The following is a 12,500-nucleotide window of genomic DNA, read 5'->3' as shown; positions in this document are numbered from 1 at the left end:
TAATGACAACGAAAAATGCATGAATAACCGTCATTCAATCAAATTCTTAATAATTTAAGAAAGTAGATGCATCTTTATGTGTGTGTGTGTGTGATAGATAGGCTTGTTTGAATCACGATTTTGTTTAATGATCATTACTTTGTTTCTAATATATATATATATATGTGATCTACAACTGGTGTAATTCGATGCAATATGTAATCAAGAATTATGCACCACATTCCGCGGCCGGGGCGTGCGTGATCAGAATTGATCTGGGTGATTAAGACGTTCTGTATGTGATTAATGACCGTAAAGATGATTATCCAGTTAGCGTGGGTGAATGAAGACTGTACGGAGAAGTGTCAATACACTCCGAGACACAAAACCTCACAATGTGAGATACCGCGTAAACCCCCGTGCACACCACCACAGCTCTGTCATTTTAAGCTATGGGTGGAGAGCATCCTGCCACTTGGGCACATACCAGACATGTGTAACCGAGTGCCGAAACATACGATCACCTCGGGAAGCGAAGTGCAATCAAACAGGTTTGAAAATATTAGGGCTAATTTCTTAGCCCTATAAAAACTGTTATGCAAACCCGAAGGTTTCCATGAACATACAGACAATCGGAAACCACCAGACCCCATCACAAACAGAACTCTACAAACCACAGGTGTTGACTTTAAAGGCCAACAACCCGGGTGCAGAGTCCGTTGTGAAAGGAGCGGTAGCCTCCCCTGTCACACATGTAAAACCTGTCTATTCTTTGCTGAGTCTGATGATTTTCTCTTCATTAAATTTGCAGATTGACATATAGGTCTGTTACTAACAAAATTAACTCAGCGAAACATTTCCGTTCAGTACAAAAAAGCAGCCAGGCAGGATGTTGAATCTTAGTATATTTTCAAGTAGAAGGATGCTGTTATTCCAGCATTAAAGCTTGGCAGGTCTATCGTGATGCACAACTTATATCATACGGGTGATAACGCACCTTTAAACAAGGGTCCAACAAAAACATGAGACAATCCTATAATCACATCACACGTCTGAAGAAGCGAACGAGGAAGAAGAAGACGACACCAGAAAACTCTGTAGGCGAATCAAAAGACGCCAGAGAGTTGCACGTGGTCAACAGGTTGCATCCGTGATAGGCTGGCCCAATGCAATGATCCGTCCGCAGAACAACAAGAACGTACTTTCCCCCCAAGCCGGAATGTGGATGTGTGAATGAATTGGGTACTGGCAAGGAAAAGGTTCTGAAAAAAACACAAAGGGTATAAACATCAAAATAGTTGACGAAAATATATATATATAAGGACGCTAGGAGCCTGGAGGTGTCGAAACTGACTTTACGTACGACGAAGACTACACAAAATATGTGTAGTACAATATTACATGAAAAAAGTACTAATATAATAATTTAAATAAGAAAATAAGAAAAATAATGCCCACAAATACATGATTACCAGCGGGAAAGGGTCACTATCCTCTTACGTCACTCAATGATGACGTCATGATCGAAACTGTAGTGTTGTGCTGTCAAGCAGTGTCGTCTCCTTCGTAAAAATGTCAGTGCTTTATTATTTTGTTGTTGGTCTTTCTATTTTTAACAGTAGGCGGTAGTCAAAACATAGAAACAAACTTACCAGACAACAGAAGGCAACAGGCTGTCCAAGTAACATTATGATTTCGTTCCCTCTTCTTCTTTGTGGTCGCCGTTAGGGCTCGCTCCGTTGGGCATGTCCAAATTCTCTCGTCCTTGGCCTGTTGGTCAAAATTCAATAGTTTTGAAAAGGAAACAAATGATCATCTTGCGGATTAACGATTTCTTTAACAGGGATCACGTGACCGCCGCTTAAATAAAGGTACCCTCAAAATCGACCTGACAAAAACGGAAGGGACCAATTAAACATCGACGAAAATTCACAATAGACAAAACTTTGCAAATTTTACATACGAGGAGAAAGTCAAATGATGTATCAACCCAGAACATTTTGTTTTGTTTAGCTTGCTTACGTATTTTGTGCGCTATGCTATTCCTACTGAGACAGGTGTCGATCGTACGAGCGGTCCAAAACGGGAGATTTTGCGTCAATTTTGAGGGGTTTGATGACAAAAAGCGCTGTATTTCAGCAACAACTTAATGACATAGAATTAAAATAGAATGAATGGATACATTGATGACTTATTCATCAATCCATCCATCCGCCAATCCATCCTCCCACCATACTGGCCACCCGTACACACACCAACCCATCAATTCATGTATCCATCCGCCTGTCTTATATTACCTGGTCTTCCTTTGCATTGCCTCATGGCGAGCAACAGGTCGGCTGCCAGCGACAGGTAATCCTCCTGTTCAAAATAAAAAAGACAGTCAATTATCTGAAGATTATAATTTTAGGTTCGATACAGTTCAAACCCGAACACAAAAACCCTGATTAAAAAAAAAGAACCATTATCCTCAGCGTCGTGCGTTTCCTACTTGCATTGCCCTCCAAACAAGGAATGTACGTTAGTAGTTGTTGGAGCGTCTATTTTTGGACAAAACAAGACACTCACAAGTACAACGACCCAATGGTAAATATGCGCCGAAATGGCTGCAATCTACTGGCCGTATAAAATTTCATCTCACACGGCATCACTGCAGAGCGCCTAGAACTGTACCCACGGAATATGCGCGATATAAGACTCATTGATTGATTGATTGATTGATTGAATGGTCTTTATGGTGGACAGACAGACAAATGATTATCAATCAATCAATCAATCAATATGAGGCTTATATCGCGCGTATTCCGTGGGTACAGTTCTAAGCGCAGGGATTTATGTTTTTTATTTTAATTTTTATTTTATGCAATTTATATCGCGCACATATTCAAGGCGCAGGGATTTATTTATGCCGTGTGAGATGGAATTATTTTTACACAATACATCCCGCATTCACATCGGCCAGCAGATCGCAGCCATTTCGGCGCATATCCTACTTTTCACGGCCTATTATTCCAAGTCACACGGGTATTTTGGTGGACATTTTTATCTATGCCTATACAATTTTGCCAGGAAAGACCCTTTTGTCAATCGTGGGATCTTTAACGTGCACACCCCAATGTAGTGTACACGAAGGGACCTCGGTTTTTCGTCTCATCCGAAAGACTAGCACTTGAACCCACCACCTAGGTTAGGAAAGGGGGGAGAAAATTGCTAACGCCCTGACCCAGGGTCGAACTCGCAACCTCTCGCTTCCGAGCGCAAGTGCGTTACCACTCGGCCACCCAGTCCACAATTATAAGACAAATGAAGAAAAAAAGCTAAGCTCAGTATGCTTTGGATGCTATGATAGTCAAAGGCGAAAGATGTACCAGTGAATGTCCTAGATCCTGTTTTGTCAAAAATTAAACGTTCCAATAACATTCTAAACTTGCTTGTTCTTTGAGGATTTTTGGAACGCTAGTAGTCTATCTGTTTTTGGGATTGATTCTTGCGATGCGGTCATCCCGCTATCTGGAACGTATCCCCGGACAACATGTTTAACTTGTTTGTTTTAAAAGAGATTACCACAGTTGCACGTAAAAGACCTCGGTCATTCTGCCATAAGCCCACATGGCGGATACCACCCAAACACGCGCATAACACTTGTTGTGTATTTCATATGGGGCGGGGGTATAGCTCAGTTGGTAGCGGGGATATAGCTCAGTTGGTAGCGCGCTGGATTTGTATTCAGTTGGCCGCTGTCAGCGTGAGTTCGATCCCAGGTTCGGCGGAAATTTATTTCACAGAGTCAACTTTGTGTGCAGACTCTCTTCGGTGTCCGAACCTCCCCCCGTGTACACTACATTGGGTGTGCACGTTAAAGATCCCACGATTGACAAAAGGGTCTTTCCTGGCAAAATTGCTTTGGCACAGTTAATAATTGTCTACCTATACCCGTGTGACTTGGAATAATAGGCCGTGAAAGGTAAATATGCGCCGAAATGGCTGCAATCTACTGGCCGTATAAAATTTCATCTCACACGGCATCACTGCAGAGCGCCTAGAACTGTACCCACGGAATATGCGCGATATAAGACTCATTGATTGATATAAAGTCGGGGGTAAAACCCGGGAACATGCCCCTATTAGCTTTGCCGTGAGGGCGTAAATCCTGAATTTCTCGGGTGAGGAAATGCCTGATGCATAACATTGTGCTTTAGGACATGTCGAACAAATTAATAATGTCCGAGAGTTTATCCGCAGTGATGGCGCTAATACTTTTTCAAACTGGAACACACACTTTCATGATGAAAACTATCCAGAAAACAAAGGTAGGCTGGTCATTGGAACCAGTAAGAGTCCAACTCAGAGTACTGGTTTTATTATTTTACTAGCGAAACAAACGGTAGTTCTAAATATCAACCGGTAGGTTATACCGGCAGCCAATTATTTTCCGGTATTTTCTCATTTCAACCGGTAAAATACCGGATAATTACCGGTTAACGCCAATACTGATCCGTCATATCCACTTTGCCATTAATGTAACTTCTGTGCATTGCATGACAAAACGTAAAATTGTCTGAATAAAACATTTTGAAGAAAAACATAATGTCCGAGAGAAAAATGTCGTGCCGCATAGGAGCCTACCCTTTGCTCTGACTTGTTGTAAATGAACTCTTCCAACTGTTCACTCGTGTTCTGTGCCAAAAACTTTTCCATCGTGTCATCGGAATGAGGGTCGGGGTCGTTGTCTTCTTTGGCACCCGCTCTGCAATCAGTCAATCAATCAATGAAATCATCATCATCATCGTCATCATCATCATCATCATCAACATCATCCATCATCATCATCGTCATCATCATCATCATCATCATCATCATCATCATCATCATCATCATCATCATCAGAGCATCCATCGTCAGCATAAATATGATAAGGCATGGGCAGAGTGTAAGCTTTCTTTATTCATTTGAAACATCTAGCTTTTATTCGAGTCTGTAGGCCATTTGAAGTTAATTTCATAATTTTGTTTACCCTTCACTATTTAATTCCACTAATCGTCCAAAGTTTCTTTAGCTATTTGAAGTGCATTTCATCTGCCTAATTTACCCTGTACTACATCTCACCTGCTAATCGTCCCAAGCTTAATTACTGTCAAGCGGCTCAAGTTGTACAATGCAAACATTCAGCTGCAGCACACAGACCAACCGGAAGACACACTGACGCACGCACAAAACAAGCACACACAAGTACATGCACACTGTTGGATTTACACACACTTTACTTTGCAAATAGACATGCACAAATATAGACATGCACAAATATAGACATGCACAAATATAGACATGCACAAATATAGACATGCACAAATATAGACATGCACAAATATAGACATACACAAATATAGACATACACAAATATAGACATACACAAATATAGACATACACAAATATAGACATACACAAATATAGACATACACAAATATAGACATACACAAATATAGACATACACAAATATAGACATGCACAAATATAGACATGCACAAATATAGACATACACAAATATAGACATACACAAATATAGACATGCACAAATATAGACACACAAATATAGACACACGGGCTCGCGCACTCCCTCACCCAACCGGATGGAGACACAGACAGACGAACAACTTGAACGGACACACACACACACACTCACATGCGCTCGCGAACACGCACGCACACACACACACACACACAAATGCGCTCGCGAACACGCACACACACACAATGACACACACACACACACATGCACTCGAGACTGAACACGCACACACACACACACATACATACACACACACACTCACAAACACACACACACATACACACACACGCACATGCGCTCGCGACTGAACACGCACACACACACACACACACACACACACACACACACACACACATGCACTCGAGACTGAACACGCACACACACACATAAACACACACGCACGCACACGCACACACACACACTTGGACTTCCAAAGACCACCAAGAGAGAAGAGCAAGAGTGTGAAAAGCGGGTTTGTCACGACCGGATTTTGTATGCATATAATGGGGCGATCTGACCCATTATATGAATGAAGCCCCTCGCTTGGCTTCCCTTTACAGTACATAAACTGAGGGCATTACTTAGTCGGGTATTCTTAGGAAGGCACTGGGTGAATTTCAAGCAAGGACAGGTGTTAAGAGCGTTCGCGCGCTTCTCAACCACTGAGTTATTTAGTCTTCACTTACAACTCGAGGGGCTCATCTTGTCGAAGGGAAACGCACACGCGCATTTAATCGTCCCAGCAATTTTCAGCTCTGATCTTTCGCCTTTTCTATCATAACCTTACCTTTCACATTTTCAACCCACGCTCGTTTAGGAGAGAGAGAGAGAGAGAGAGAGAGAGAGAGAGAGAGAGAGAGAGAGAGAGAGAGAGACCGTGAGAGACAGAGAGACAGAGACAGACAGAGACAGAGAGAGACCGAGACAGAGAGATAGAGAAACAGATAGAGAGAGAGAGAGACAGAGAGAGAGAGAGAGAGAGAGAGAGAGAGAGAGAGAGAGGACCGGGGGGGGGGAGGAAGGGGGGGGGAGGAGGGGGGGGGGGGAGGAATTGGCACTACAACAGGAAACGAACCATTTTAATTTTTTTTCTTGTTTCTAAATACTGCAGGAAGATTTCAGCATATATATAACAGAGTTATCTTTAGCTTAATCGCGAAAATCAAGAATAAAAACAACATCAGCACCACAACATACAAAACGACATTCTAAACAATAGGCTACATTATTGCTCAGAGTAGTGTTTGAGCGAAATAAAAACAATGTATTTGTGCTGGTGTTTTGGTCAAATGGAAACACTTATAACGGTTGTTATTCCTACTGGTATGTTTTGATGAAATGGGCACACTTCTGTATTTGTACTGGAGTCTTGGTCAAACATTGAACAGTCTTTTTCTATTTGCACACCACCAGCCTTCAACGGAAAACTTAAATCCTTAGACCGTGACAAAGCAGCCGTTTTGAACAGAATGGGTAATCCATTACATAGATTGCGTTGTACGCTGTTGCCATGACAACGTTGAAAACGTACGGTCTGTCGAAACTCGGGACACCATACAAATACATTATATATGTACGTGCTTAGCTGAAAGATAAGTCCCATACTTTATAAAAGTATTTTGCAAGAGTGTCACTGTTGCAGATTCGAGTTGGGAATACAATGTCGTTTGTTATAAGAAATGTACATTAGACTTCGAAAGGGAAAAGAAACAAAACCCATACACAGTTTTGCGCGGAGACACACACATGTGCGATAACGATTTTCTTTACAACGAAGGGTAGAAAAAAAGGAGAGGAGATTTTAAACCTTACATATATTCACCAGCTGGCAGTGCGTGGGTTGTGTCACTGTTGACCAAGGAAGGGGTCCATTATACATACGTTAAAGAGGTGGTTACCCCAAAATTCATGGCATAGAATCAAAACTGCATTTGAGAGGAAAAGCCAAGTTATAAGAATGTTATTTTTAATGGATTTAGATATTATCTATATGGCCGTACAATGGATTTAGATAATTGTCAAACATTCTTTTGGCAAAGTCCGGACTATGGGATTACATTTCAACTCGGAAGCTTAACAATTAATCAAGTATTTACTCATTAAAGTTGTCATTAAAATATCTAGCCTGCTTAAAACAAAATAATAACCAGAAGAGAGAGAGAGAGAAAGAGAGAGAGAGAGAGAGAGAGAGAGAGAGAGAGAGAGAGAGAGAGAGAGAGAGAGAGAGAGAGAGAGAGAGAATGAGAGAGAGAGAGAGAAAGAGAGAGAGAGAGAGAGAGAGAGAGAGAGAGAGAGAGAGAGAGAGAGAGAGAGAGAGAGATCACTGCCAATATCCTAAAAACAAAATCCCCTGTTCGGCGTGCACTTAAGATTAAGTTGTAACACATTATAACCTTTAGGCCAGGATTATAAAGCACAAGCGGGCACGCTCAGACGACACGCAATACGCATGGACCACAACAATGGAAAAATCTCGGCCCTCCAAGATAAGCTGTGCAAACACGATGACGTTATAAGCGGGATAGGAAGAATACACCCACCCACACACAAACACACACACACGGACATGCGCGCACATGCACACATGCGCACGCACACACACATACTCACACATTCAAAATGAATGCACACACACAAACGTAAACAAATACACAAACATTTATGCGCGCGCACACATTGACAGGCACACACAAACGCGCAGCGCAAGCACACACACACACACACACACACACACACACACACACACACACACACACACACACACACACACACACGTGCTGAGTAAAACACCGCAAACGCCCAGACGTAAGCCACTTCTCGCACACAATAATGTCACACATTAAATCAACTAGTAACCAAATCGTAATCACCACGACTTAATGCTCCTATTGATTGTAACAGAACCGTGCGTCATGAACTGTAACACATTGGTAAGGCCTTTACAAAATCAGCGTTTCTGGTTTCCCGACCGACCCTTGTTTTTCCTTCCTGGCCCTATAACTTTGTTGACCCTTGTATTTAAACAAAAACACAATGTCAAACTCGATCTTAGCAGATTTAAACTTTACAAGGAAATATACTTTCTCTGACATCTGGGGGGACAGAGCACGTACGACTTCCGGCCAATAAATACTCACATGCGCCGTGGCAAACAAAAAAGACTTTAAAAGTATATTCCTTAAAAATACAAATAAATATTTTGTTCAAACAACATAATATATTATAACATGGAAAAAAAATTACCGAGTAACCTACCTGATTTTTCTTGGGTAGGTCATCGGAAACAAACTGGGGGGGGGGGGGGGGGGGGGTGGGAGGGGGTGGACGAGGGAGGTGGCCCGTCTGACAGAAACAACGCTTGTGTGTCAAGTGTGTGTGTGTGTGTGTGTGTGTGTGTGTGTGTGTGTGTGTGTGTGTGTGCGCGCACGAGTGTGTATTTGTGACGGTCCACCACGAAACCAGTCTTAAGTCGCACCAGACGAAAGCGAGTTAGCGTGGGGAAAAGGCACTGAGGGTCTATCTGGGTGAAATTCACTTTTTTGCAGAAACGTGTTCTGTAGACCCCAAATTACATGACAACCAAACAAATATGCCAAAATCAATCGCTAAATAGTTAAATTATTGGATTTAAATGCAATACATTCATCAAAAAAGTCCAGCATGACATCAAAATGCCTCACTTTGACCGATAATTTGCTTAGTGTATCCCTGACAGGGCCCCAACAAGTTTGGTACCGTCGGAAAGCTTATTGCATCAGCTTTCCCGCCCTGCTGTGCAGTGGTTAAAAATACCCGTCCACTTCCTCCAAATAAGGAAATCGTGACGTAAACAAACTTTAAGATTGAACCAATCAGCTTTGTCTGCCTTCCAAAAAGGACTAGCAACGGCCTCCTCATTGGTCAAATCAGTCCAGGGGGAAGTAACACAGTTTGATTTCCGTTCGCTGAACGAAACCAAAACAATGACTGACGTACGCCGATTGACAGCGCTTCTCAACTGCGATTCGCTTGAAAATAACCGCGAACTCCAAGATTTGTTGTTGGATTTCTTTGCCGAAGACGTTGCTGGATTCAGTGACTCCGATTCTCATGCCGAAATATGTGACGCTTGCTGAATATGCGGACGAAGAGGAGACAGACCGTCCGCTCGTCAGTGTCAAAAACACCGTTGGCGTTTCTAATGGCACTGCATCAACTGCAAGAACACACGTAGTTGAGGCGAGTTGGAGAGGAGATGACTTTGTGATGGAGGTGCATGCTGCAGTTCGTTAATTGCAACAGGGCTGTGATGTGCTCGAGAGAACTCGCCTTCGTTGCTGCAAAGCCAATGGAACTGGCTGCAAACAGATTAAAGTTCCCGACGCTGCACCCAGAAATACTCGTCGTGGATGTATCACCCAGTTTGATCCGGAGGAAATTGTAGCTCTACAGCTCTCAGTGCAAGACATGTGACATGTATAAAGGTGAGGTTGGAGGTGGTGTCAACATTGATGTGCAAGAGCTTTTGTGGTGAACAGACTGTCACAGTGGAGGAGTTCCTGTGTTTGGGATCTACATTCTGATAGATAGGCTACGTATTCCTATTGGATGCCAACAGGCAACAAAGTGATTGATACAAGTAAGTTGATTTTGCTCAAGTGTTTGTCAAACTAATGGACAAAAACGTAGGTGAGATGCATGTAACCTCTTTATTCCTGATAATGACAGTGAAAATGTTTGCTGATGTGTATGACCTGTATTTGACTGTTTTCCTCCACATGTATGATGTAAACAAAGCCTTCAAAAATGGTGATAATTGTTCTTTTAACCCTTCGTTTTGCATTTAAATGATGCATGAAAGATCAAAGTACACTTGTGCAACATTTGGAAGGGTGAGGTTAATTTTCAACCCCCGTTGCTAAGGAAAATGTGAAGCTGGTGCCTTCCAAAACTTTCAAGCCCGATTTCTCAAAATGGCCGCCGGTCAACTTCTTTCATAAAAATGGCCGTAATATCGTTATTTATTGACCTAGAGCTTTAATTTTTTTTTCTAAACATCCAGGAAAGACTAACAATTTCAAAATAATAACTAACTCAAATCATCCAAATTTCGACTTAAGACTGATTTTGTGATGGACTGTCACATTTGTGTGTGTATGTGTGTGTGTGTGTGTGTGTGTGTGTGTGTGTGTGTGTGTGTGTGTGTGTGTGTGTGTGCGCACGAGTACGTGTGTGTATGTGTGTGTGTGTGTGTGTGTGTGTGTGTGTGTGTCTATGTGTACGTCTGTCTGTTCTTATCATATGATGCACGTACTTCTAATCTATACATGTGACAGGGAGACTACTGCGTCACCCTTCACACAAGCATGCACGACAGTCTATACATGTATACATGTGACAGACAAGACAAGAATACTCACATCTGAGCCACTATTCTCTCCCGGAAAAACTTGGACTGCCAGTTGGCCATGAATTCTCCAGCCATGCCCGCCATGTTTTCAAAACACTCGTTAACAGTCTCGTACAGAACGGGAAGAGCAGGTCTCGACCAGCTCACAACAATAGCCGACACTGCAACTACCACCACGGTAGCCAAGACAGAGAGAACAGGAGGATGAAGGCAAATTCACACACGTAGAGGCACTGTGTCTAATATCCAAGGTGTCGCGCCTAGACGAAGACGAAGTGAAAGATGTCGTCTGCTCGCTGATGCAGTAGCTGAAAAGACGAGTCGGTGTGTGTGTGTAGTTTGAAACTTTCTCTCTCAGTCACCGGACGGGAACGCACAACCGCGAGAGTTTTGTTGCGCTAGGTTTCAGCGTCAGGATGTTGACCTTGGTGAATTATTTATGCGTCTCGTCTGCTACTTCCGTGCTTCTCCTGAAATGACAAATGTCATGGAATTAAAAACATGTACTGACGTCCTGATCAGATAAATGTAAAACCAGTATCACTGTATGCGCGCGCGCTCTCTCTCTCTCTCTCTCTCTCTCTCTCTCTCTCTCTCTCTCTCTCTCTCTCTCTCTCTCTCTCTCTCTCTCTCTCTCTCTCTCTTTCTCTTACACCCAACAACTACCATCGACCACCAAATCAACAAGGAAAACACAAACCAAACATGAACACAACACGTACAGGAGATGCAGTTAGAACAGAAACAACACACAACATCTAACCATTGAAACACCTGGACAAGTACACATAATGCGATGTAGCATAGGCCTACAGCGATGTAGCATAGGCCTACAGCGATGTAGCATATGCCTACAGTTAAACCGCACTTCAACATACAAATTGTAGTAATAACAAACCCCAAATGACCTCACAAACCGTGGGCCAAATTTCGCTTTGCAATTGTCCCTTATCGACGATTTTTTTGTGTGGAAAAGTTCTTCGAATTCGCAGAAAGTTTTAGCAAAGCAAGAAGGCATGCATACGTTTTTCGGTATGACACTGACACAACAGAACAGCTTCGAATTCAGGGCAAGATAACTTGATTGCGTGGTGTAAAATCAATATTCTGAGTCAACTGTAAACTTCGCCCGAGACAAAATCGAACATTGTAACAACTTTCGTACATGAGGAGGACGCACTACAGCTGATTAAGAAATATCTGCCAATGGTGCAGATAGTTCGGTAACACGTGTCACACGAAATCAAAAGATTGATTTGCGCAACACATTGTGTTTGTTTGTTTGTTTGTTTGTTTGTTTTTGTCTTTGTTTTAGTTTCTGTTTTTATTGTAAAGATCGTGCTTGTTGGTTTGGTTGTTTCGGAGTGAAGACATTCGCGACAAGAAGAAAAATACGTACATACAGTTATACGCCACATGGAGTGAGGAGGAAAACAAGTAAGAAAACGTTGTCATCACGAATTGGCGCAGCAAAACCAACCACAATTAAGAACATGAACAATGAGTGAGAACACGCATAATTCCTCTCCACAAACCCACCCATCCCCAACACCCCAACCCCATAAC

At 42.4% G+C, this 12,500-nt stretch overlaps 1 protein-coding gene across 8 annotated transcripts in view; it reads right to left on the bottom strand.

The window, feature by feature from the left end:
* Positions 1–12,500, bottom strand: part of LOC138976584 (uncharacterized) — a 45,975-nt gene that overhangs the window by 1,469 nt on the left and 32,006 nt on the right. For 7 of the 8 annotated variants that reach the window (XR_011459085.1, XR_011459082.1, XR_011459087.1 and 4 more), the window contains exons 2-6: positions 10,945–11,404; positions 4,606–4,726; positions 2,277–2,340; positions 1,632–1,749; positions 1–1,241 (exon numbers count right to left, since the gene is read on the bottom strand). The exon at positions 1–1,241 is cut by the window's left edge and continues 1,469 nt beyond it. Coding sequence is in view for 1 of the 8 variants with exons in the window: in XM_070349430.1 (XP_070205531.1) it covers positions 1,667–1,749; positions 2,277–2,340; positions 4,606–4,726; positions 10,945–11,018 (342 nt within the window). In the remaining 7 variants the exon portion in view is untranslated. Of the gene's footprint in view, positions 1,242–1,631; positions 1,750–2,276; positions 2,341–4,605; positions 4,727–10,944; positions 11,405–11,832; positions 11,849–12,500 lie in introns of those variants that run through there. The other variant, XR_011459086.1, reaches the window with a different exon arrangement.

Source organism: Littorina saxatilis, linkage group LG9, assembly GCF_037325665.1.
Source record: "Littorina saxatilis isolate snail1 linkage group LG9, US_GU_Lsax_2.0, whole genome shotgun sequence".
NCBI lineage: Eukaryota > Metazoa > Mollusca > Gastropoda > Littorinimorpha > Littorinidae > Littorina > Littorina saxatilis.
The sequence above is the reverse complement of the archived record's forward strand: the minus strand, read 5'-3'. Positions and strand labels throughout refer to the sequence as shown.